The sequence below is a fragment of the Ambystoma mexicanum genome, chromosome 8 (genome assembly GCF_040938575.1).
Source record: "Ambystoma mexicanum isolate Mex_15411 chromosome 8, UKY_AmexF1_1, whole genome shotgun sequence".
Classification (NCBI taxonomy): Eukaryota; Metazoa; Chordata; class Amphibia; order Caudata; family Ambystomatidae; genus Ambystoma; species Ambystoma mexicanum.
Window position 1 is genome coordinate 786049251 of NC_090929.1, and position 25773 is coordinate 786075023.

The 25773-nt window shown below is 46.0% G+C and overlaps 1 protein-coding gene across 4 annotated transcripts in view; it reads right to left on the reverse strand.

Annotated features, from left to right (window-relative positions):
- The window catches only part of DDX21 (DExD-box helicase 21), a 790459-nt gene that overhangs the window by 473142 nt on the left and 291544 nt on the right, over window positions 1-25773 (reverse strand). For all 4 annotated transcript variants that reach the window (XM_069610614.1, XM_069610615.1, XM_069610617.1 and 1 more), the window contains one exon: window positions 11635-11780. In XM_069610614.1, coding sequence (XP_069466715.1) covers window positions 11635-11780 — 146 coding nt within the window. The remainder of the gene's footprint in view (window positions 1-11634; window positions 11781-25773) is intronic.

The following is a 25773-nucleotide window of genomic DNA, read 5'->3' on the forward strand; positions in this document are numbered from 1 at the left end:
AGTGTACACCTTTCTTCCTGAAAGAATTAATATGGCTGCCCAAATCAGAGCTCAAAGGGCGATCATACTTGCTAGAACTGGGATGCAAGACATGGCGCAAGGCGTGCCAGGTCATGGATAACCTGGTCCATGCTCCCCCCAGGTGCCATTAATTGCACTAAGAGGAGTAGACGAAAAGCTGAGGAAGACAATACGAGTACACTGGGAACCGATGGGCATAGCAACACTAGGAGACGTGTGGCAGGATGGGAAGACACTGGAATTTACAACACTAGTGAAGAAACAGGAGTACACCCGGGGCAGTATATTACCTACATCAGACTGATGAAGCAAATAAGGGCCACATGGTCCGAAACAGTATTGGAAACCCAAATGGTCTCGGCAATAGAGACAATATATGACATCTCAAAGGGAGGGCATGAGGTATCCCGGATCTATGAACTAGTGATGTCCAGGGTGGGGAAAGAGGAGACCCAGCTGAGATGGGAGGGGGAGGACGACACGGGGGAACCCATGCAGGATGGTCAATGGGAAAGAGCACAGAGGTATCGTAAGAAGGTGTCCAGGAACGCTAGACTACAACAGATTCATCTATATGTACCCACACGGCATACATGACCCCTCAGAGGATAGGCCGGTTTAAAAGCAGAGCCAAAAATATGCTTGAAATGTGGGGAAGTGAACGCAGGGATGACATGTTCTGGGCATGGCCAGAGATTCGCATATTCTTGGGGGAGGTGGCCAACCGTCTTGCCGAGAACGGAATTACGTTGGATGTAGAATCGGTGTGGGCGTGCATGGTGGGGGATTCTCTAGACCATGCAAAATGAAACATGTATGCAAACTTAAGGACTTGGCCTATATTCTGGCCAAACCCAGGATAGCTATGGGATGGAAGACGAGCCAGAGACCCAAGATAGAGGTGTGGTGGCATGACCTTCTGAAATGGGCTGAAGTAGAAACCGCGGTATGGTACGAAGCAGCACACAGGGGGGAGGACGACGAGGTAGGGACACTTGAGGCCTGGAGACAACTAGTGGTCACATTAACCAAGACCACCCAAGTAAGCCCTAGCGAACATGACACCTTCGGGAGCACTGAAGAGGAAGGGCCCGGGAAGGAATAAGCAGAGGTGCGAGGGAGCAAGCTTGCGTTAAGGCTGGAGGGGATGGGCATGGCAGTGGTAAATGCATGTTGAAATGGAAGATGTTTGGATATTGTAATGTTCACTGTCGGGTGTGCTGTGTTGTTTGTAACCAAGAAATAATAAAATACTTTAAAAAAAAAAAAGAAAAGAAAAAAGTAGACCCTGGAATCGCCGTGGGACCTGCTCTATTGCTCATTTTTGTAACATGTCCCAGACCTCCAGCAGCAGCTGAGGGACATTTTATTCCTACCAGGCCACCAGTGGTATCCGAGGACACTTGTTGAAACTCCAGGGTGTGTCAGTGGGTGAGAACGTCCAGCACCGAACGATCGGTGGATATGGTCTCCCACACACTGACGAAGTTCGCCAGCCGGCCTCCCATCGGGGTGCATGGGTAGGGGCCAACGTCCTGGCCGGTTTAGTCCTGCTTGGAGGTTGACGGGCCGCCTTGCGGTCCCTGACGGCACCCGCCTGCGAAGGCCTTGGAGAGACCACTGTTGGCTTCCTCGGTCGAGTAGCAGCAGGGTTGGTGGTGAGAGGATGAGCCCCCGCCAAAACCCTTCGAAGACCGGATAGATTTGCCACCTGAGGAACAAAAGGACGGTCGTCGTTGCTGCAGAGTGCCTAGGGCACGTGCTGTCTCCGTCTTGATGGCCTGGAGGGATTCATCTACAGCCTTCCCAAACAGGTTGTCCCAGTCAAAGGGCATGTCCAAGACCCTTGTCTGAACCTCCTGTCTAAAGTTGGTGACCTTGAACCAGCCACGATGGCAAAGGCAGACCCTGTTCCCCATCTGGCAGAAACCTGTGTCCAGAAGTTCCAGGGCCACAGAGATGGCGTGGTCAAACGCCACCTCAACTTCTTGGAGTATATCCAACGCCTCTACCCACTTGTCATCGGGGAGGGAGTCCAGTAGCAGAGCCAACTTCAACCAAAGCTCCCGGTCTATCTCGCCACAATTGCGAGGGCGTTGGCAGCCTTGACCGTCGTGGCCACCGAGTAGATAACCTTTCTACCCATGAAACCCAATTTCTTTCCCTCGTCCGAAGGGGCGGAAGAAGATGCTTAACTCGATTTCTTCCAGGCAGCCGCTAAGACCACCAAGTCCGGCGACGGTTGATACCGTAGGCAATGGGGTGCCGAGTCCGACACCCTGTACTTTTTCTCTAGCCAGTCTCTACGCTGGAGCTGTCGAGGTGTTAATCAGAGCCAGCCCTTGACCTTGATGGCCTTCCTCTTCACCTCCTGGCACTGATAAAGGAACCCTTCCTTTTTTCCACTGGAGGATCCTACTTCATCCGGCGGAGAGGCCCTCGGAGGAGGCGACAGGGTGGGGGGGGAGGGGGTCTTGAGCGGTTGGGTCACATCCCACTGTTGTCGTCCCTGCGGGTTGTAGAAGTGTAGGACTATCTCCCTTGGGCGATAGGGTGGCATGGAGGTGTGTAACGCTGCCTCCTCCTGGTAAGCGGTTCCCCCGGTGTCAATGGGGTGGCCGGAGCTGGCTCTGCGGGTGGCGGGGCTGTCTGCCTTCTCTGTACCCGACACCAGCGTGTGGAGGGTCGCAAGGTTCAATTAAATATCTCAGCGGTACCAAGGTGCAGGCGTGCTGGGCCCAGGGCCCACATTGTCTCGGGGGTAGGAGCAGCGGGGCCAGGGCTTTAGTCGTCCCCATGGATGGTATCTGCATCGTCGCTTCCGGAGGACGATGCTCATCGCGCCCCCCCCCCCCCCCAAACCACCCCCACCCCTAGTCGTCATCGTCCCCATGGACGGTGTGAACAGAAAGGATCCCATCCTCATTGGGCAAGTAAAGGTCCGTTCCGTGGAGACCTTCACCGCACCCCCCCCACCCCCACACCCTTCCTTCGGTTGCTGAGGGGTCGTCTCGGGCTGATGTCCGGCATCCTCTTCTCCAGAGGATTCCCAACTGGCTTGCCAAAGCCTCCCTTCTGGGAGGAAGACACACCCTGGCCGTCGTCGGGGTAACCTGGAACAGGTGCCGCCCCAAAGGCTTTCAAGGGTGATGCCACCACTAGCTCGATGGAGGATTATTTGGCCTGGTGCACCTGGGCCTTCACGGAAAGGCCGGATCGCTTGTCTTGCCTGGCCTCCTTCACGGCTGGGTCGTACACCTTGTCCTGTTTGGCCTTCTCCTTCGGGGGTATGCTGGACACAGTACCCTGCTTGGCCTTCTTCAGAGTCTCTCTCAGCTTCCCTGGGGTAGCTGACTTCCTCTTGGACAAAGAACCCGAGTGGTGACTGGAGACTGATGCAGATGGAGATCACAATCGCACCATGACCGTCGAGGACTTAAAAGCCCGCCCATGTTTTCTGGATGCGGGAGAGGCATGCCGCTGGGCACCACCTGGGGCAGAGGCCTTGGCCTGCAGCCACGACTCCAACGGGTGGTGTCGATCCCTCGTGTATTTGTGAAGCCACGGCAAATCACATCTTTATGTGTCGGGTGCAGACAATACAGACACAGGAAAGGTTGGTCATCCATGTACACAATCCGCAAGCCGCAGCAGAGCTTGATGTGGGAAGTGCCCTCATCTGAGATGATCCAGGGGGTGTAGGCCTGAAGAACTTCTGGAATTTTCTAAGAATAATACTCGACAAAATCATCCCTTGAGGGGCTTGAAAATAGCAGGGAAAAGGGTCCCCATTAATCGGAAGAATAATCAATGCAACCAACAGGCTAGATCGACGGAAAATAGAGTTTTCCTATCAAAAAGTAAAAAAATGCAGAAAAGCTCGAAGAGCGAAACACTTGAGCATGCGGTAAAAGTCTGAAGATAGCTGCCTGGGGAGGGGCTTAGGTAGAGGGCAATCATTGGCTGCGGGCAGTATGACCCAGAGCTTAGTGATTGGTTTGTAGGAGAAAGACAGTTTAGAAACGAAAAACTTTTCTTTTAACAAGGATTCCCAGCCTGACGGGGAATATTCATGAGCATGTGAATCCATGCCAGACCTGATGCTGGAGAAATATCTATACCAATAGTTGGATTACCTATTGCCAAGAGGAAAAGGCTGGTGTAGTCTCCCACAGGATTACTACATACAGTCTTGCTTAACACGGGGCAGGAGTCTTCACCAGCAGGAAAGAAAACTGTCCTTTGAGGAACTCCTTGACTAGACGATGGGACCAAAGAAAATATCTTACAGGAGACCAGGTGTAGCGGGAGATAGCCGCCAGATGCACCTTGATAGATGCGTGCGCCAGCCATACCTTGGCAAAGGACAACGAGTATGGAAGGATCTGCGGGGCCGTCACCCTCAGAGGTGATCTTCTGCGACCAGTACCATGTAGCGAAAAATTTCCACTTGTGACCGTAGCATTTAAGAGTTGACGACGCCATGGCAAGCACCTCGCAGTCCACAGGCAACTGGTATCCTCCAAACTCTAGGGCTGCAGAAGGCAAGCCCTCAAGTTCAGCAATCCTGGGTCGTGGTGCAGGATTGCGCCCCCATCCCTGGTGAGTAGATCTGTGACCACTGGCAGCTTGGCCGGAGAAGACGCCAACCTGCTGAGATGGTCTGGGTACCAAATATGCCTCGGCCACGCTGTTAAGCAAAGTTTGCATGCAGTACACTCTGGGACCACTACACAACTATGACTAGAGGTGTAAGCAAAACCAACCTTAGGTACAAGTCTGTATCACACAGTTTTTGGTAGCAAGCTGAGCAGCCAGGCTTAACTCAAATGGGAATCTGAGCTGTGATGTTACAGAGGTCCACAATCACTAGTATTCAAATACTCTTATACTCAAGGTTTTTTGGTAAAGCACTAATTAATTTATGACAGTCAGAAAACTAACTAAAAAGGAGGCAATCAATATCACAAATATACTACAATACTGCACACTATCCGGTTCCGAGACATTTAAACTACTTTGAAGGAAGAGCATAATAGCATTCAGAGCATTTGAAGTAGGAGCAAAAAGGCATAAGTTAATAAAAACAAATATTATAGTTACTCTAAACAGTGCAAATAGTTTGAGATCACCAGAGGAGTTCGTTCAATACAATGATGGCAAAGTCAATGGGCTTGAGTCTTGTATAGGTAAAAACGGTTCTGATAGTTAAACGGAAAAGTCTTTGCCACAGTTCTCAGAAGTAATTCATAGAAGAAAGGTTCATATGTCGGGTCACAAGCTGACTAGGCCTGCAAGTTGCCAAAGTTTCCCGCACTTTCGCAGTGAGAGGTAAGTTCTCTTGGTCGGGTTTTAACAGTACCTTATATTGAAGAAAAAGATGCAGTTTAAGACGTCTGTTCCTGGCAGTTCCTGCAGATCTCGCTGTTCCCGAGCCTCAGTTGTGGGGACAAAAGGGAGTTTGTCAGGGGACTCCTCACTGCACGGGGACTGGTCACAAAGCTGGCAAATCTTCGATTCCGGTAGCTGTAGTCAAGCACACAAACTGATGTCCTTCTCCGTGGTTATTTGGTTTCCTGCAGCACTCTGAGGAAAATGCAACCAGCTCCGAGAATGGTGTCCAGGTGGCTCATCAGTTGATTGGTCCCACCAACTCAAAGGAAGAAGTCGTCCTTGAAGGTCTTGTCTGTCGAGAGGAACTTGGCGATTCAGACCTGCAGCAGGGCTTCACCGGGCAAACCCATGGTCCAGGAGTTGCAGCAGCTGTCCTCTTCCAGCTTGTCTTTGGTTCTTTCGTTCCAGTGGTCAACTGCCTTCCAAGCCAAGTCTTCAGCTCACCTGGTTTCCACAGAGGCGCCGAACGAAGCTGGACTGCAACGGTCTCCACCAGCGTTACTCATGGCGAAGTGATGAGTGACTGCACCTGCCCACTTAGTTTCGCCTTTCTGGCACGAAGGAAGATTTGCCTAAAGTGGTAAAAATGGTAAATTAACTAACCGTTAGGAGAAGGACCAACTTCCACCTCCATGGCCTCCTTGTGTCCCCTTTACTGTGTCTCACCTTAACGTTATGAAGGATGGGCTCTGCATCCTGCGTCTGTATGCAGGGGTGCGTTGAGATTCAGGGATCAAGTTAACTTCAAGGAACCCGTAATTTTATGGCAGAGTTCCAGACAACAATGACTGAGGGAAGTCTTTATGCCAATCCTAAATAGCGTAAAGGGCTTTAGAGTTCTGGTTGACTTAAAGTTCACTCTTGTACCATTTCTTTGCAGATTCCCCCTTGAGGTATTCCCGAAGAAAGATGGCTCCCTTACGGAAAAGATGAGGTAAATGCTAAGGTAAGTTTCAATACGTGCACAATGCGAAAATGTCTAATCATGCAATATTGTTAATTCGTGCTATTGATCTGCTGTCCCCTCTTATTTCTGCAGGTGCGGTGCCTCCGGAGCGAAGATCGTGTGATGGTGACTCGCGGAACCGCAAGTGAATACTGCTTCAAGTAAGTATTATGCTGCGCGAGACTGAATGTCTTTTAGCGAGGCGCAGCTCACCTGCTTATCCTGGTTCTGCAGATGCGGCTGCTCCAGACGGTGATCGCGTGAGAGTACCTCGTTGGACTGCATGGACGAAGTGAGCACCGGTGAGTATCACGCTGCGCTATGCTACTTATTCTTAGGATTCTTGTATAGCGCGGGTAACTGGTGTTCCTTTTTCTGCAGATGCAGTCTCCCGGATGATGGCAATGGAGAATCGGGTAAGGCTCTTGTTCTAATCTGTCCTCTCTCCTTCCTTTGCAGGCACGGATCGTGATGACCAGGACGGGCATGGCTGAAGACTGGACTGGAGCTGCAGACACGGTGAGCATTACGCTGCAGGAGTGCAGAATAACGCGAAACGTGTTCTGTTCTTCGGGCGTGGTTTAAATAGCCTCCCAGAAGTAGTTCCCGAGTAATAGTCCCTGCACCACACCCTATGAAATAGTCCCTAAATAAAGTAGTTCCTTCAACCAACGTCAAGCTGGGCTGTACATGGTTTTATCACTTGATAACCTGACTTGCCTGAAAAGGCAATATGAGCCTGGCAGCAGGACTGAGTCCAGGAAGCCCTTAGGCAATCCTTTGGGGCCTTACAGGTCCCCATGGGTGCCAGTATTCTGGGCTTACTGGTCTGCTGCTGATGTGTGGGGGCAGGAACCGTGACACCAAGAGACTTTGCTTTAATTTAGTTTTCTTCCATTCATTCCAGCCTAGCTGATACACACCCAGCAGAGTGGCTGTCCTTGCTGGATAGTCAGCCAGCCAATCATGCCAGAGTGCATATGGGTCTCCCAGGAGACTAAGCAGAGGTAGTTTCGGGCACCTCTCTCACTTCCTGTCCACCCCAGACACTCAGGCGCCAGAGGCGGTCTTCAGTCCTGAAGCCCACCAAAGGCGTAGGAACAAAGGGACCAAACCAGGTTTGGCACGCAGAGACAAACCCTAGAAGGACCTTTCCAAAAAGAAAAGGCGAAAAAGAAGACCGGGACCTATTTAAACAAAGTGGGCTCAGACACCATCTTGAAAAACAACGACTTTAGCTACCGGTGTTCGTGGTCAGGAAAAATCATGTTAATTCATTGTAAAACTACCGCCACCAGCCATTTCGATAGGAAATGGTAGCATTTGACTGCTACATGAGTTTCTAGACAGGGGATACTAGGTAACCCCTCCATCACTATTCAAAGATTGTGTGTGCTGGGTCTAGGAATTTGGAAAGACTAGTAAAGTCAATTTCACTTTACTTTCTCTGGGAAACAGTTTATCCCAGATAAGGTATTTAAGCCTTCTGGCAGCCTAAAAGGCTTCGCTGTGTCACTGCACTGAGGGTCCTGTGACACACATGAAAAGATGACGCCTATGGAGTCATCTAAAACCCCATAATCAAAGAACACAAGAGTAAAACACATCAAAATACGAGAGTGGGGAAAAAAGGCTCACACTCTGCAGGTAATAAAAATTAAGTCTGTTACTCAGTTGTATTATGTTTTGTATAATTATTAAATAAAGTTGATTAAAAAAAAATGAAGTCCTCAAAATCCATCAAAGTTGTTGTGGGTCTCTAAGGTGGAGGGAATTGGCACATTTCTGAGAATTATCCCTAACAGTAGCATCGGCACAGAGTTCACTGATGACTCATGAGGAGAGGCAACATGGGAACAGCGTACAGAAATAGGCCTAACCACGGAAAGAGAACGCATCCCCCATGATCCTAGGCCGGTGGAATCTTGGAGTTCACTGCTGCCGCAAACAGATCGATCTGGGCCCTGACCCACTTGGTGAAGATGCAGGTCCACCTGGTCCTGCTGAAGTTCCCACTCCTGGCAGGAACGCAAATTAATGCTGAGGGAGTCTGCGATGGTGTTCGTTAAGCAAGATTGTATGTAGTAACCCTGTGGGAAACTACACCAGCCTTGTTCTCTTGGCAATAGGTAACCCAACCTTTGGTATAGGCCTGTACTACACAAGTTGGTAGAGTGACTGAGCAGCCAGGCTCATCTCAAGACGTGTCAATGTGAGCTGTAGGGTTGCAACGCAGTAAATCAGTGACAAGAATTAAAATACTTATACTCAATGTTTCTTGAAAGCATTTATTTATTAATTTAACAGTCAGATTAAAAATAAGCCTTCGTTAGAAGGGAGCAATTGGCAACTGTTAAGGAGAATTCTCAGAAATGTGCCATTCCCTTCTACCTTAGAGACCCCCAGCACTTTTGCTGGACTTTAGGACTTTTTAATTTCTAACCTGGAGAGCGCGCGACTCTTTTCCCCCACTCACATAATTTTCTGTGAATTGGACTGTTTCTTTCGAGTTTAGAGTCTGACAAACTCCATAGGCATCTTTTACATTGCGTCACACAGCACCTTTAGTGCAGTGGCACAGGGAAGTCTTTCAGATTTCCCAAAGGTTTAAATACCTTCTCTGGGATAAACTACTGATTCCCAGAGCAGTAAAGTGAAATTGACTACTTACATTTGTAACTTTCTAGACCCAGCACACACTATCTTACAAAAGGGTGCTGGAGGGGTTACTTAGTATCCCCTCTGTCTCGCTTCTCATGTAACATCTTTATGTTACCCCTTCCTCGAGGAATGGCTGGTGGCAGTGGTTTACTTAACTACCTTGGTGTGCATTTACCGTGAGCTGCGTTCACAGCTGCAGTAAAGCACGCAAGGGTGCCAGTTGTCAAAATGGCCCTGTTCTTTTTAGCCATTCCTTTGTGGAAAGGTCCTTCTTGAGATTTACTCAACGCGCCAAACCAGGATTGGTCCCCTTGCTCGCTTGGTCTTTGGCGGCATTCACGAGTGAAGTCCGCCTCTGGCTCCAGGGTGTCTGGTGGGGGCAGGAAGTGAGGGAGGTACCCTACCTGTTCTTAGTCTACTACGAGACCCAAATGCACTATGTAGTGATTGGCCGGCTGACTGTCTGTCCGGCAAAGACAGCCACCCTGCTGGGTGACTGGCAACTAAGATGGAATGAATGGGAGAAAACTGGATAAAAGGCTTGGCAGGCCGAGTCGACCACTGGAACGAAAGAACCGAAGAACTACTTGAAGAGGACGCCTGCTGCAACACCTGGATCGTTGGTTTGCCCAGTGAAGCCATGCTGCTGTGCTGAAATTCCAAATTCATATCGACGGAGAAGCCCCTGCAAGGACGACTCCTCCCCTTGAGTTGGTGGGACCAATCAACTCCAAAGTAACCCGTCTGGACATTCTCTCAGATCTGGTTGAATTTCCACAGAGTTGCTGCTGGAAACTGAATAGCCAGGGAGAGGAACACCAGATTGTGTGCGTTGCTTTTAAGTTGGCCAAGAGCTCCGGGAAGATCCTCTGGACTCCCAGGAAGCAGGACTGACCGAGCCTGAGCCCCCTCAAGAGTGCGGGACCCCAGAAGCAAGGAAAGTCCATCGCGACAGCCAGAAACTGCAGTGTTGCTATTTGCGGTAGTCAGTAGGAGCTGAAACACCGAAGTGCCACTTGTTTGAATATTGCCGGTTGAGAGCAGTGACCGTCCCATTGCAGTGCAGGAGTCCCCAGAAGTCCTCCCTCATGTCCCCACAACTGAGGCTCAGGGACGGTGTGATCTGCTCATCTGCAGAGGGACAGAAGTCATCTGCTGTACTTTCGCTTCAATCCAAAGGTACTGTAAAGTCAGAGAAGTTACCTCTTACTGTAGAGTTGCTTGTATCTTCTACTACTCACAAGCCTCAACAGCTTGTTTGTGGCTCTACATTGATTCTTCTTTTCTTTAAAGACTCCTTTTGTGCAAAGACATTTCTTACTTACCAGAAGTCCTTCAGCTCACAAACTTTTGCCCATTGACTTTGGCTTACCCTGTTATACTGAATGACACTGCTTAGATCCAAAAGTATTTGCCTGCTTAAGAATATTTGTGGTCTCTTGTTTGTTCTAATAACCTTTTCCTTTGACCAAGTTCTAAGAGTATTCTAAATGCACCAGTAAGATATTAATGTCCCCAAAATCCTAACTATTGAAGTCACCTGTGGGTGTAGGTTGTGACTGGGCCATCCCAAAAGGGTCTTTACTGATTTAGAAACGAAGTGTGCAGTTTTGGAGGGTATTTGTGTGTTGCTTTCATATTGCTCCCTTCTGAAGAAGGCTTATTCTAACTGACTGATAAATTAATAATTGTTTATTCAAGAAACCTTGTGCTTAAGTGTATATTTGAATACTTATACTGAATTTCTGTGAAACGCCCTGCAGCTCACATTGACCCCTCTTGAGATAAGCCTGGCTGCTCAACACACTACCAACCTGTGTAGTACAAGCTTATTCCAAAGGTTTGGTTCCTATTGCCAAGAGGACAGGGTTGTTGTAGTGCACCCAAAGGGTACTGCATACAATCTTGCCCAACACTCAGCTGAAGGGTTTTACTAAGCCCTTAGTTGGACTTCAGAAAAGCAGTCCCAACAACAAGCACTGCCGAAGCCAATAGGTTCAGAAAGGGGCCTTTAGGGAGGCAGGATAGCCAAAGTCAATGGGCAAAGTCAAAGTTCTGGTGCGCTCTTAGCAAAGATCTTTAAATAGTTGGTAGTTCAAATAGAAAATCACAGGAACAAGGAGTATGATTAGGAACTTTTGTATAATTTATATAATTCTGTTTAGAGCACTCAATAGAAGGGCATCTATTTAAAAAAAATATTCTAGAAATTAGGCCAAACTGAAATATGAAGACCTATGTATGTATTAAATTTGAACTATTTTGGTGTTAATGGAGAAATCAAATAATTTAAAAGCACATTGCAAAAAAGGCACCATGTTAAACACATTTACGAAATGTCACAAAAAGGAGTTACTATCGACAAACAGTCATAACATAACAGTACTGCTATCCTCTGATTTTTCATTTGTATCACAACACCGCAGCAGTATTTCTGTTCTTTTCTGTCAAAGGGTAGTAGTTGGAGGCAATTAAACCCAATAAATACTGTGCAGGTGGAGCTATGAAGAGAAACTTAAATATCAGACGCTAGTGACAGCATGGAAACAGAAGCTAGTCTCCTATTCATTACAGTTTATAACGTCCTAGTATGGACTAACTTTCCTTCTTACCTCTACAGAAGTTGCAGCCCTCTGAGTGCTCTTTCCAACAAGGTCCACTTCTTCATATTTTGATTTCATGTACTTTCGAGCAACCTCATAAACCCATTGAGGACAAGTAGCGGAGAAAAGCAATGTTTGTGGATTATCTTCAGAATCTTTTGAAAAAAGGGGTAAAACATTAAAAACATTAAGCAAAAACCACACCTCTGCTTTGCATACTTTCCTTTACAGAAATATTTCAGTATATTAGCTTTCAAGTTGTTAGGCAAAGTTTTATGCAGTACCCTTGGGGACCATTAGACACAACTAGGACTACAGGTGTAAGCAAACCAACCTTTGATAGAAGTATGTACAGTTTTGGTAGCGTTGCTGAGCAGCCAGGCTTATCTTAAGAGGGGAATGTGAGCTGTAATTATGTTATACAGAGGTCTAAAATCACACAAGTATTCAAATAAACTCTTACACTCGGTTTCTTGGTAAAACACTCATTAATTTATTGCAGTCAGTTATAAAACATTCACTAGAAAAAGGCAATATATATCACACAAATATGCTTCAGTACTTAACACTGTTTGTTTGATGCATTTAGACAACTTTGAAGGAGAAGCAAAAAGGCATGTGTTAATAAAAAGAATGTTACAGTTATTCTTAGACAGTACAAATATTTTGAGTTCACCAGAGGAGGCAATTCAATGCAATAGGTTAGGCCAAAGTCAATGGGCTGAAGTCTTGTATAGGATAAAGCAGTTCTGGTAGTTAAACGGAAAAGTCTTTTACAAACTACTTCTGAGAACTTTGGCAAAGAGCATCATATGTCGGGTCACAAGCTAATTAGGCCTGCAAGTTGGGAAAGTTACAAACACTTTGACTGCGAGAGCCAAGTACTCAGTCTTATTTCACAGTACCTTACAATGAAGAAAAAGATGCAGCTGAACACGTCTGTTGCTGGCAGTTCCTGCAGATCTCGCTGTTCCTGAGCCTCAGTCGCGGGGACAAGAGCGAGGACGTTGAAGGACTCCTGCACTGGGACTGGTCAAAAAGCTGGCAAATCTTCAATTTCGGTAGCTGTAGTCAAGCACACAAACTGGTGTCCCTCTCCTTGGTTATTCGGTTTCCTGCAGCACTCTGAGAAAAATACAACCAAGTCTGAGAAAGGTATCCAGGTGGCTTAGTGTTGAGTCGATTGGTCCCACCAACTCCAATGGAGAAGTCGTCCTTGCAGGGGCTTCTCCGTGGAGGTGAACTTGGCGATTCGGACATGCAGCAGGGCTTCACCGGGCAAATCAATGGTCCATGTGTTGCAGCAGGCATCCTCTTCAAGCTTGTCTTTGGTTCTTTCTTTCCAGTGGTCGACTCCCCCTTCCAAGCCAAGAAACTTGCCTTTTATCCAGTTTCCTCACATTCATTCCAGCCTAGCTGCCACTCACCCAGCAGTGTGGCTGTCCTTGCCGGACAGTCAGCCAGCTAATCATGCCAGAGTGAATTTGGGTCTCCTCCTGCCCACCCCAGACACTCGGGCGCCAGAGCTAGTCCGTTGTAAAACCACTGCCCTCAGCCATTTCGATAGGAAAGGCTAGCATTTCACTGCTACATGAGTTTCTAGACATAGGGGGCACTAAGTAGCCACTCCTGCACTCTATTGTAAGATAGGGTGTGCTGGGTCTAGGAATTTAAAAAGACTAGTAAAGTCAACTTAACTTTACTTTCTCTGGGAAACAGTTTATCCCAGAGAAGGTATTTAAACCTTGGGACAGCCTAAAAAGGCTTCACTGTGTCACTGCACTGAGGGTGATGTGTGACAAATGAAACTATGATGCCTATGGGAGTTGTCTAAAACCCCATAATCAATGAACACAAGAGTAAAACTTACATCAAAATACATGAGAGAGTGGGGAAAAAAAGGGTGTCACTCCAGGTAAAAAAAAAAGTCCTCAAAATCCAGCAACGTTGCTGGGGGTCTCTAAGGTGAAGGGAATTAGCACATTTATGAGAATTCTCCCTAACAAGTTATTTCAGTAAATGGATTACTTTAGTGCAAAGATCTAGTATAACCTGAAATTCACAGGATGGAATCTCGGCATAGTAACAGATTTCAAACTTACCCAGGTCATTAGGTACAGACACTGCTGGGTTACCAATAGTTGTGGCAAACACTGGAGGGCAAGGAAGGCATAGAGGCAGATTGACAATTTAAATTGATAATCTATTAGACGTACAGGATAAACTTAACCGATGTGCTCAGCCTATTATGGTGGTGATTGTTAGGCAACGTTGTATGCAGTAGTCTATGGGTACACTACAACAACCCAGGCCTCCAGGCAATGGGAACCCAACCTTTGGTATAAGCTTGTACTACACAGGTTGGTAGCATGTTGAGCAGCCAGGCTCATCTCAAGAGGGGTCATGTGAGCTGTAGGGGAGTTCCACAGGGATCCACAGTGACAAGTATTCAAATAAACACTTACAAATGTTTCTTGAATAAATCAATAATTCATCAGTCAGAGTAAGCCTTCTTTAGAAGTGGGCAATATAACAGTAACACTCAAATGCACTTCAAAAATACACTTACTATTTCTAAATCAGTAAGTACCCTTTTTGCGATGGCCCACAGACACTAGCTACACCCTCAGGTGACTTCAATAGTTTGGGTGCAGGGTATATTAATATATCACTGTTGCATTTAGAATCAGATTTAACAGTTTTTCAAAGAGAAAGATTATTATGACAAGAGATCTCACAAATATTTATCAAAGCAGTTAAGTACTTTTGTAAAGTTGCCAAGTTAGTTAACCCTTTCCTGGAAGGAAGACCAAACACATTCAGAGGGAAGAAGAGTCATTCAGGGAACCAGGCCGAGCAAAAGTCTAGGTGAAACTGAAACACTTCTCAGAGGTAGGTTCAAAGTCTTGCACAATGTTTTAGAAGTCTTTGTATAAAGAGGAATTCAAAGTAGGGCCACAAGCTGTTTAGGATAGAGGTAAAGAAGCTGCACTCTACAGAGCAACCACTACAAGTCTCACCAACATAGGAGAAGTGTAGTTACATGACAAGAGGCAAGTTCTTAGACTGTACAGTACCTTTAGATGAAAATATGTGCTGCAGATGACTTTGGTTTCTGTGCAGCTCTGCAGATCCAGTCTTGGGGACAAGAGGGAGAACTTCTGGGGATTCCTGCACTGCAATGGGACAGTCACCGACTGCAAACCGGCAATCTTCAACCAAGTGGCACTTTAGTGTTTCAGCTCCTTGTGTCTACCGCAAATAGCAACACTACGGTTTCAGGCTGTCGAGATGGACTTTACTTGCATCTAGGGTCCAGCACTCTGTTGAGGTGGCTCAGGCTCTGGGAGTCCGGAGGATCTTCCTGGAGCTCTTGGCCAACTTAAGAGCAACGCAGCCGTGTTATTCTCCCTGGCTATTCGGTTTCCAGCATGAACTCTGAAATTCAACCAGCGCCGAGAGAATGTCCAGGTGGCTTTCTTTGTGGTTGATTGATCCCACCAAGTCAAAAAGGGAGAGGTAGTCCTTGCAGGGGCTTCTCCGTCGATACACAGGCGTCCTCTTCAAATTATTCTTCTGTTCCTTCGTCCAGTGGTCGACTGCCTTCCAAGCCAAAAAGCCTCGTCTTTTATGCAGGTATCTCCCATGCATTCCAGCCTAGCTGTCAGTGACCCTTCAGGGTGGCTGTCCTTGCCGGACAGTTAGCCGGCCAATCACTACAGAGTGCATTTGGGTCTCCTAGGAGACTAAGCACAGGGAGTGTTGGGCGCCTCCTTCACTTCATGCCTACCTCAAACACTCTGGAGCCAGAGGAAAGGGCGAAAAAAGACGGGGTCATTTTGACAAAAATGGCACCCTTGGGTGCATTACTGCAGTTGTGAACGCAGCCCGTGGTAAATGCACACCATGGTAATTAAAAGTAAACCACTGCCACCAGCCATTCATCGAGGAAAGGGTAACAATGTTACAAGAAACTAGACAAAGGGGATACTAAGTAACCCCCTCCAACACCCTATTATAAGATGGTGTGTTCTGGGTCTAGAAAGTTAAATTTAAGTAAAGACAATTTCACTTCACTGCTCTTGGAAACAGTTTATCCAAGAGAAGGGTATTTAAACCATGGGGTAATCTGAAAGACATCCCTGTGCCTCTGCACTGAAGGTGTGTGCCACAATGTAAAAAGGTGCCTATGAGTTTGTCAGACTCCAAAAACAAAAGGAAACAGTTCAAGTCACAGAAAATTACATGAGTGGGAAAAAGGGCTCTCACTCTCCAGGTTGAAAATTAAAAAGTGCTAGAGTCCAGCAAAAGTGCTCGGGGTCTATAAGGTAGAGAGGAATTAGCAAATTTCTGAGAATTCTCCCTAACACAGCTAACCAGTTAAGCAACACCTCTATACTTTTGTAAGGAGCTACCAGCAACCTAAAAGGTAAGTATGACTTAAGCAGTCTTATTCTGTACAGGCGAACCGCAAGTCAGGGGAAACGGCTGTCATGCCTACCCCCGGGCATCCAGACCAAGTCCATCAACCCCGGAAGCAGGCATCATGTTACCTGGAGCAAACCCAGCAACCCGTTAGGGGCTATCTGGGTACAGTCCTGGCGCCTATGGCGCCAGGCTCATATGAGACATTAGTCCTGGCGCCATAGGTGCCAGGCTCATATGTTAAAACTTACCTGATGCAGACCATGCTGCAAGGGATCCAAGTATCCAAGCCCATGTAAGGCTTGAAGGGACTATTTTATCACTCTGCGTGGCTGTGGAGGAATATTTACCTGGGACTACTTTGAAGGCTATTTAAACCACGCCCGAAGAGCAGCACATACATCGCGGTATTCTGCATCCAGCAGCGTAACGCCCGCCTCGAGTCCAGAGCGCCTAGAAAGAAGGGAAAGAAGAAAGGTTAGAACAAGAACTTTACTGGATTTCTTACCCGATTTCGGATTCAGCGCATCTTCGAACCAGAAACAGACTTCATTTAAAATGCATCGCCAGCAGCAGCACCGCGCCATACTCACCGTTCCTCGCAGCATCTCTACGATCCGGTGCCGTCTCCATCACCTGGTTGCCGCATTCCAGTGCCTAAGGGGGACAAGAAAACAACAAGGTGAGCCAAGGGAATAAACAAGGACAATCTCTTGCCACCATATGCTTACCTGATTTTACCGCAGGAGGTATTATCCACCAGCACGCCAAATCTTCCTACGCTGCACCGGCAAGAAAAGAGAAAGCAGCTAGCTAAACCTTGGCATCATTTACTGGACAGTGTTACAAAACACAGACTCTTACCTGAACGCTTTCAGCTGCCACAAGACGATCATCTTTTGGGTCTAAGCAGCAAAAGAAACAAGGAATTGGTCAAGAGTGATTAATCGGACATTTTGAACTCAGAACTATATACTTACGGCCTTTCGCCCGGAGGTTTGGAGCCGAGATTTGTCCAGAACTCTTCCAATATCCTCAAGCCAGTGAAGTAACTGGCCATCAACGCGCCCCTGCATTCTTCACAGGATGGAGAATGCATCATACAAAACTATAAGGTGAGCTTTGTGAGAGGGAATGTCAGAAGTGATAAGTGGGGACGCAGTGAGGTGTTAATACTCAAATCCACGGGTGGCTAATTCCCTTTCCCCGTCTTTAGGAGACTACTTCTACGGGTCAAGCAGACGAAGCTAGGTGGGCCAGTCCAGTCAGTCATCTCTGCACTACGCATCACATTGGTGGAGACCATGGCTGTCCAGTTCCGCTCGACACCCCTGTGGGAGCCAGGTGAGCGTAACAGCGAGGCCCAATTGAGGACACTCAAAAATTATCCTAACCTGAATAATGAAGTGATACCAACAACATTACTTTCAGGAAGAGGGGAGCCCAACTCACAGGTGAGTAACTTAACCTTCAGTCTACTTTTAGTTAGAATGGCGAGACAGTTGCTAAGGAAAGTAAGAGTTTGAGAATACTTCTATTGAATAAGCTTTGTGCCTTCTTAAATAAGTAAATCATATATACTTTTCAGAATTGCAGAATATCTAATCTAAATAATAACTTGTTTTAACTAATCACAGATTTTAAAGTTACCAACTAACTCTTTACAAATAAGTACACTTTTCAACACTTATTCTACTTTTCAAGGCATACCCTTTAAATTATCTAGCCCTCCCCAATTTTAGTACAGGAGTTCTCCCAGAGGCAGAAGAGGCACCCTGGTGGTCTAGGAGCCAGCAGTAGGCAGGGTGAGAGGGCTCAGTTGGAGCCAAAGTCAGAGTTCCTGAGGAAGACTGGGCAAACAAGTAAGTAGTTCACTTTGAAAGTTAGTGTTGGGACCAACTGTCTATACTCTGGCCTGGTGGACAGATGTATAAACAGCCATCCTATATTGTGACAGGGACAACCCTGGGGAGCTGTAGCCAAACCAGTTCAAGGTAGCAGTGACGAGGGTCTAAGCAAAGCCTCAAGCGGTGGCGAGTTTGTAAAGGGTTGATACCGAGTACACAATAGGAGTCACAAATTACGCTTACAGTATGTATGAAAATACAGTTATTTATGGCCAACACTATGAAAAAGGACTAACAGGTAGAAATATCACACATCATAATAGATTGCATATATACAGTCACTGGTTAAGGGCACAATACAAAATTAAACCCCTGTAAAATAAAGTACATATTAGATTATGCAGCAATGGTCCACAGCAAGTTTACCCTAACTTCAATGTCTTTGCATAAGTGGTCTGGCTTTATGCCCAAAAGTTCAGTAAAGTTCCGACAAAGTTTGTGAAGCTGGAAAAAAATGAAAGTAAGGTCTCTGGGGTCCAATGAACAGTTCCAAGGGTCAGTACACAATATTCTAATTGAAGTGGCCCCAACTTTCCGAAGGCTTGCGCCAGCAAACTATGGTAAAACCAAGGTATAGTAAAATGTTTGTAGAAGTTCGAACATTTTAAAAAGGGAGTATAGGGGCAGGTAAGAACTGTAGTTCACCCCCCGTAATCTGATTCTGCCCAAGACTTGGCAGGTCAATGGAAGAGGGGCAGATGTTGCTTTTTCTGCAGTCTTTCGCATTCGTCGATTCAGAGGGGTTGCAGGTTCGAGCTGATCTCCAGTTGGTGTCTTTCGCTAGTGTAAGGGCTCTCGGATGAAGAATGGAGCAAAACTCGATGGAGGACCACTTTTACTGGACTCGGGTCAGGTAAGCGGTTTCAGACAGTGGTCACCGCAGCATGGCGAAGCAAAGGGCCTTTGTTAGGGCAGATTTCCTGAAGTCCAACTATGGGCTTCGGAAAACCATTCAACCTAGGCAGTACAAGACTCCACTCTTAGTATAAGGCTGTACCACCTGAGTACATGGCAGCGTAGACAGAGCAGAGAGGCTTATTTTAGGAGGGAGAGAGGGCTGTAGAATCATTAGAAATGACATTGTAATACAAATGGTCCAAAGAAACACTAAACTACTATGTGAAAATAAAGGATGCATTTAAATACAGGTAGGCCCAGATAAATCTAGGGTTAAGTACCATCACACAGTATATGTAATCACAATTATCAAAACACTATGCTTGAAGTTGCACAGACCACAGCATAGAACTTATTTGGAACACCCACCAGTAGTTCTAGGGAATTCGAAACCTTTTTGTACACATTCAGTATAGGTCATACCTATTCTTGGGGAGTAAAAACCAATGGTTAATTTCACAATTACATTTTGTAATGAAAGGGCATTAGACCCTACCAGTTGTACAGTGACTTGGTACCAATCACATAATCAGTCAACTGGACAATATACTTTTTGTGAATAGTGGAACACGTATTCCAGGTACAGTAAAAACCTATAACTACTTGTTAATGTTAAAGGACATTTGTACCGCGCACTACCACCACCAGAGTGGTCCCCTGGCACTCTGAAAGAGGGGAGGTTGAGTTAGTGGGAAGAAGCAGGAAAAGTGCAAGAGAGCAGTGATGTGCTGTTGGCGGCCTCAGCCCAGTGGGTCCGCTGGCTGGGCCTGGGGTGTTTGCGGCCGGTAGTCGTCGTGTACTGTTGTGCAAGGCTATGTGTTTGTTTTGTTGTTGCGATGTAGTGAGGTTTGTGCGGTTTGTTGTGCTGTAGGTTTTGGTTGCGTTTGGTTTGGAGTTTGAGAGGTGTATGCAGAAAGGGAAATTGTTAGTAGGGTTGGTTAGTTTGCGTCTCTAGCCTGAATTGATGTGCTCGGCTTGCGTAGTCTCGCCTGATGCGGTTCTGTCCTGATCCGAGTCAGACTGGCATACACGTTCCTTACTCCTCTGGCCCCCATCTCCGACATGCTCTCTCATAGCGCCCCTTATCCTCCTTTCATACTCCTGTGGCCAGTGCACCTGCCAATGGCAACCTCTCAGGTAGTGGGGTGATTGCCAATATCTCGATAACACACCACTGTGGTACCTGGCGGTAATTAAGGAGCGGGCTAAAGTGTTGGTGGGATTGTTTGGGGTAGTTGAGTCAGTCGCTGTGCGTGCCGCCTGTGTTCCTAGTCTATTCACTGTCACCCGTCCAGGTGCCGTGGGAGTTACTCTCTCGGATCGGGGAAGTCCGTGTCTTTTCGGTTTAGTCATCCTTTTCCCAGTTTTGGTTTCCAAGTTTAGTCTGTGGTGTTGTACAGCCAGTTTTTTTTTTAGTGATTTCCTGAATTTTAGGTGATCTTCAGTATTTCTTATTTCTTTTTTCTTTTCGGATGTTGTACCAGGTTTTTGCGGCTAAGTGGTAGAAGGAGGTGCCTCCAAGTTTTTTCTTAAGGTATGGATTGAGTTCCAGACGGATTTCGTTGCTTGATCGGAGGGGTCTCGGTTTGTAGACCGATTTTCTTATGTAGGAATTCTGCTCCTTGTCCGCTTATTGCCCTGTGCATTATGCATATTGTTTTGAAGGTGATGCAATATTTTACTGGGAGCCAGTGTAGTGTTTTTAGGGCTGGAGTGATGTGGTCTCTACTGGATAGTTTGAGGAGTAGTCTTGCTGCTGCATTTTGGATCCGTTGCAGTTTCTTCAGGAGGTATTCTGGTATTCCGAGGTAGAGGCTGTTTGCATAGTTGATTTTTGACACGATTAGGGCGACAATAGTGAGTGTTTTGTGCATGAAGGAGAGGAAAGGTAGAATTCTTCTTGCCGTGTGGAGGAGGAAAAAGCATTTCTTCACTGTTGCATTTATTTGTGGTTCCAGTGTTAGGTTATTGTCCATTAGGACTCCCAGATTTTTTACTACCTTCAATGGAGTTGGTGCGTTTCCCATTTCCGTAGGCCATGGGATGGTGGTTTTGTTCTCTTGTTCTTTGGATACGATCATGATTTCTGTCTTTCCTGGGTGGATTTTCAGGTTGCTGGCATCCATCCAGTTGAAGACTTCTTTCAGACAGTCGGTTAGGGTTGAATGGTTGGCATCGGTGTCTTTGATTTTGTAGATGATCTGAGTGTCATCTGCGTAGTTGTAACATGTAATGTTGTATTTTTGAAGATTCTGATGCCCGGAGTCTGATAGATGTTGAAGTATAGTGGAGATAGTGAGGATCCTTGTGGTACTCCAGTCGTTAACTCGTGGGGTGGATTTGAAAGGTTTTATCCATACGGTTTCTGTGCTGTCTGCTAGGAATGATTTGGTCCAGCATAGTGCTGTGTCTGTTCTGCTTATGTCTTCTAGTCTTTTGGTCAGGGTGTCATGGCTAACTGTGTCAAAGGCTGCAGAGAGGTCGACCAGAATAAGGGCTGAGGTAGTGTTTGAGTCTGCATTAGTTTTGAGGTCGTCCCAGATGGTTAGTGCTGTTTCCGTTCCTCTCGCTGGTCTGAAACCGACTTGAGCTTGGTCCAGCAGGTGGTGTTTTTCTACGTTTTCTTGGGTTAGTTTATATACGTAGGTTTCTAGACGTTTTGCTGGGTAGGGGATGTTAGAGATCGGTCTGTAGTTGGAAAGGTCATCTTGTGTTTTTCAAGAGTGGCTTGATGTATGCCGATTTCAAGATCTTCGGTACAGTCCCTGTTGATAGTGATAGATTTAGAAGGTTTCTGTAGAGTTCTGCTGGCGATCCTTGCACGAGGATTGATTTGTAGATGTCTGGGGGACATGGGTCCATGGGTGATCCCGCTTTCTTGCTTCGTTTTACCAGCAATGCGAATGCCTCTGCTGATATTTCAGGAAAGCTTCAGAGTTTGTGTTGTGGTTCCGTGTTAGGTTCGTTGGGTTGTATGTGGATGTTGGTCGCTTTTGTATGGTTTGACGGATGTAGTTGATTTTTTTTTTGTTTATAAGTGATCTGCCAGGTCGTTGCATAGTTTTTCTGAGGGGTTTGGGGTGTTATCGCAGCCTGGTGGGTTTCTCATTTCTTTAATGATGCTAAACATTTCTTTTTGTGTGTTGGTGGCATTGTTGATTCTGTCGTCGTAATGTCTTCTCTTTGCCTTGTGAATTTCCTTCTTGTATGCACGGATTTGTTTCTGGTAGTGTTTTTTTCCCTGGGTTGTATTCTTTCCTCCATTCCAATTCCATCTTATTTTCCTTTTTCATGTCATTTAATAGTGGGGTGAACCATTTTGCCATTGCTCTTTTTTGATGGGGTGAATGGTTTTTCTGGGGCGATCTTGTCTATTGTATCTGCGATCCATTTGGGCCACTGCAGCTGTAATAAAACCCAGTGTAGAGGAGGTCCCAAATAAAGCATGCACTCCAGCCGCCCATTTAGAAGTAGCAGGAACGTTCACACCGAGATATGTGACGTATGATGAGCAAATAAACCAGCAGAGAGCTACAGTAGGGCTCCGCCCAGTGCCTATTAGAAGAACATTACCTGTTGAAGTACCAATAACCAGACAACCATGGACAGTAAGATATCCATTGAGAAAACCCTACCAGCAAATGAAACGAAATGAAGTTTGCTTAAACACTGTCCCGGAAGAAACTCAAAAGGCCTTAATTGAAGACGAATGGTGACGTCACGAAGGCCCAAACAGACTTGCAGATAGAAGATAAGACGACCCAGAGATGACACAGACGAAACGCCATGAATAAGGATATCGTGAACCTAGAAGGAGAGACTATGTTGAAATATAAAGAAATGTAAGCTGTAAAGCAGGATGAAGTCATTCAAACCAGCTAAACACCTGCACATATGCTTGAAACCGCAAGAAAGCTAAGAAAACAGTGCAGCTTGCTATGCTTAGAAGCTAGACCTCGGCAAGTGCCACCTATACATATCTACCTCAATGAAGCACGTGCAAGTCAACTTTACACAAAAGCAGAATTAATTCAGGTTACGAGGTCAAACAGGACAAGATTTGTATTCCAGCTAAAACGAGAAGAGATGGCTGAATCTAAACTCAGCAAGAGCAACTCGTGCCTGGGGAGCCAAGGTCAGACCAATAGAAGGAGCGAACAGTAGCTTCGCGGAAGCAAAACTTAACAGTACAGCCCATATTAGGAAGGCCGAGATAAGGAGGCACAGGCAGGTGGGCAAGCCGAACAAGAAAGATATGCACAAATTGAAGGAAACTAGGCAGATCCACGGTGTGAGCAGCACGTGACCATCCGAGCAAGAAAAGGCATGGGTTCACACCTACGCCTGGCTGTCACCCAGACAGAGATGATATAACTTTCTGACAAGAAGATAGTTTTGAGGCCGACCAAAGCCAACTAATTGACACATAGGCACTAATGTAATGATGGATTGAGGGAAGGCAGGGTGACTCTTGGGGCATCCTGCACCTGGCAGACCATTCTGCGTGCTGCTAAGTAAAGTGGAGATTTATGCATGGGGTTGAAGCCAACCCAATCACAATGAACCAAATATTCCAGGGTCCTATAGATAGAACCAATAGGACTTTGCACTTTTAGTGACGTCTACAAGAGTAATGTTAGAAGGAAGGGCTTAGACGCCCACCTGATAGTGTTTATTAGGGATGTAACGATATTACGGTATACCGTTAAAGATACCGTGAACCACTTAATTGAACAATAATAACCGTCACATTGTTTATACCGGTATACCGTTCATGCCGTTAAGTGTGCTTTTCAATCTGATTTGGAAAGGCTGCAGTAAGCAAGTGCAGCACAGTCTTGGTCTTGCACTGTTGGATGTGCCGTCTGCCAAGTAGTTTCAGTTTGAGCAGTTTTTAATGCCATTCCATTAACCACACGTGCCTGACACAAAATCAATATGTTAGCAATAGAAAGAATAAATACAGTACCAAGAAGGAAAAGGGTTTACTTTTTTTTTTAAAGCGCTCACACAGCCTGCGGGCATCAAGGCGGTGTTAAAGAAATTGTTTATTTAGTTGTGTAATTTGCGTATTTATAACACGCTTAAACACCCAGAGGTTTCTAAGCGCTGACCCAGGGAAATCAAACCTGTGTTGCTTCGTGTCGTCTTGCTTCCAAGGCACGCACGTTGCCGCTGAGCTATCCTCCCGGGACTTTGGGTTGACGGCTTTGGGGTTTATATATTTATAATGGATAATGTTTTCTAAACATATGACGATGGGGGATTTCCCTGGTTCCATCATTGAATTTACATATAAGTCATGTCAATGTACTCATCTTTGTGGGTATTCCCTGCTGCCATACCAAAGGGTAACATGTCTGTGATTACTGAACACCTTTTGGCCCGGAAGTAAACTAAAGGCTGCGAGAGAAAGCGAGAGAAAGCGAACAAACATATACCACCATCAAACTCCATTGATCTGTGGCATGTAGGTTATCAAGATGGCAACATGTTCATCTTCACCAGTAGCCAGTGGGTGAGCTAAAAGCCTTAATAACCACTTAAGAAAAGCTATTCAGTTTGCTTTGCCAGTTGCAGCAGGGCTTCCCCCTCCTCCTCTCCACACGTGTGTTTGGTGGAAGCAAGGGGTGGCATTTCAGTGGAAAGTATGTTGAAAAGCCCAATTCTGGCCCTGGGTGCCTGGCTTTGTTTGTGATGATAAATCTGATAATTTATGACCTTTTAGAAAATATTTGTTAAAATTAGTTAACTCCACCTACTATACCGTGATAACCATGATATACCGTCATTTGGCAAGAAGGTTTTTGTACCGTCAAAAAACTAATACCGTGACACCCCTAGTGTTTATCCAATCCCCTCACTCCGTTACCATATACAGATATAGTACCTATAGTAAAGTTATCTTTTTCCAACCAATAGAATTGCATGTTAACTTTTGAGTGTTACACGTCAATGATGACGAGATTTGGGTATAAATGTTACTGTTTGTATGAAGTTATTGGGAGTTGAAGCGAGACGGATTATCGCATCACTGTCGATTTCCATGTTTCCCTGTTTTTTGTACTTGTCATTAAACGGACTCCCCTTTGCCAAACCATTGAGTTGTCCTTATTGATTGGTGTTGGAGTAATATACCCGCACACCCATCCATCTCAAAGGTGCAGCTATCTCGTCTTAAACTACTGCGGAGAAAACCCCCGACTCTATGGGCCGGCCGGGGGTCTCCCCAGTACAACAGTTATACTAGGTGAGTAAAACCAAAGGATGTAATATTCAATTACAGGTGCTTTTGAGATCAGTGAAACACAGAGATAAGCAGTAACTCTAGTAAATTATTTTGGGAGGGAACACCGCTAACTCAAGGTAATTAAAACCCATACACTTTTTCAATCTTACATGGAGACCAGGATATATCTTTCCCAGCTATACAACTAACTGGTGTGCTACTTCTATGGGCCAGTTAGAACCACAGACTCTGGGTTAGAAAGCACAGGGAAAGTAAACCCTAATTAACACTTTACTGAATGATTGTTATTCTAGGTAGGCAACAACCTAATACAGTGATTCTGGACAGGCTAGCAGCAAGTCAGGGGAAGCAAGACCAGGTTGGGGGACACTTTTACAATTATCCTGCAGGAATTATCTGGTGACAGCAACACATTACTTTTGGGAAGGGTCACAACCTAATCACAGGAGTGTAATATACCTTCACATCTACTTTCGATTAGAACAGCAAAAGTTTCTTTAATAAAGAAAATAGGTTAACCTTACTTTTGAGAATAGTGCATCACACATCCAAGGTAAGTAAGAACATTTCTAACTGTTCACTCTTAGAGTTACAGTTACCAACCAACCAACTCGTTCAAGTAAGAAACTTTTAAACACTTATTTTCTTTTCTAGCTAAAAGGCCCAACC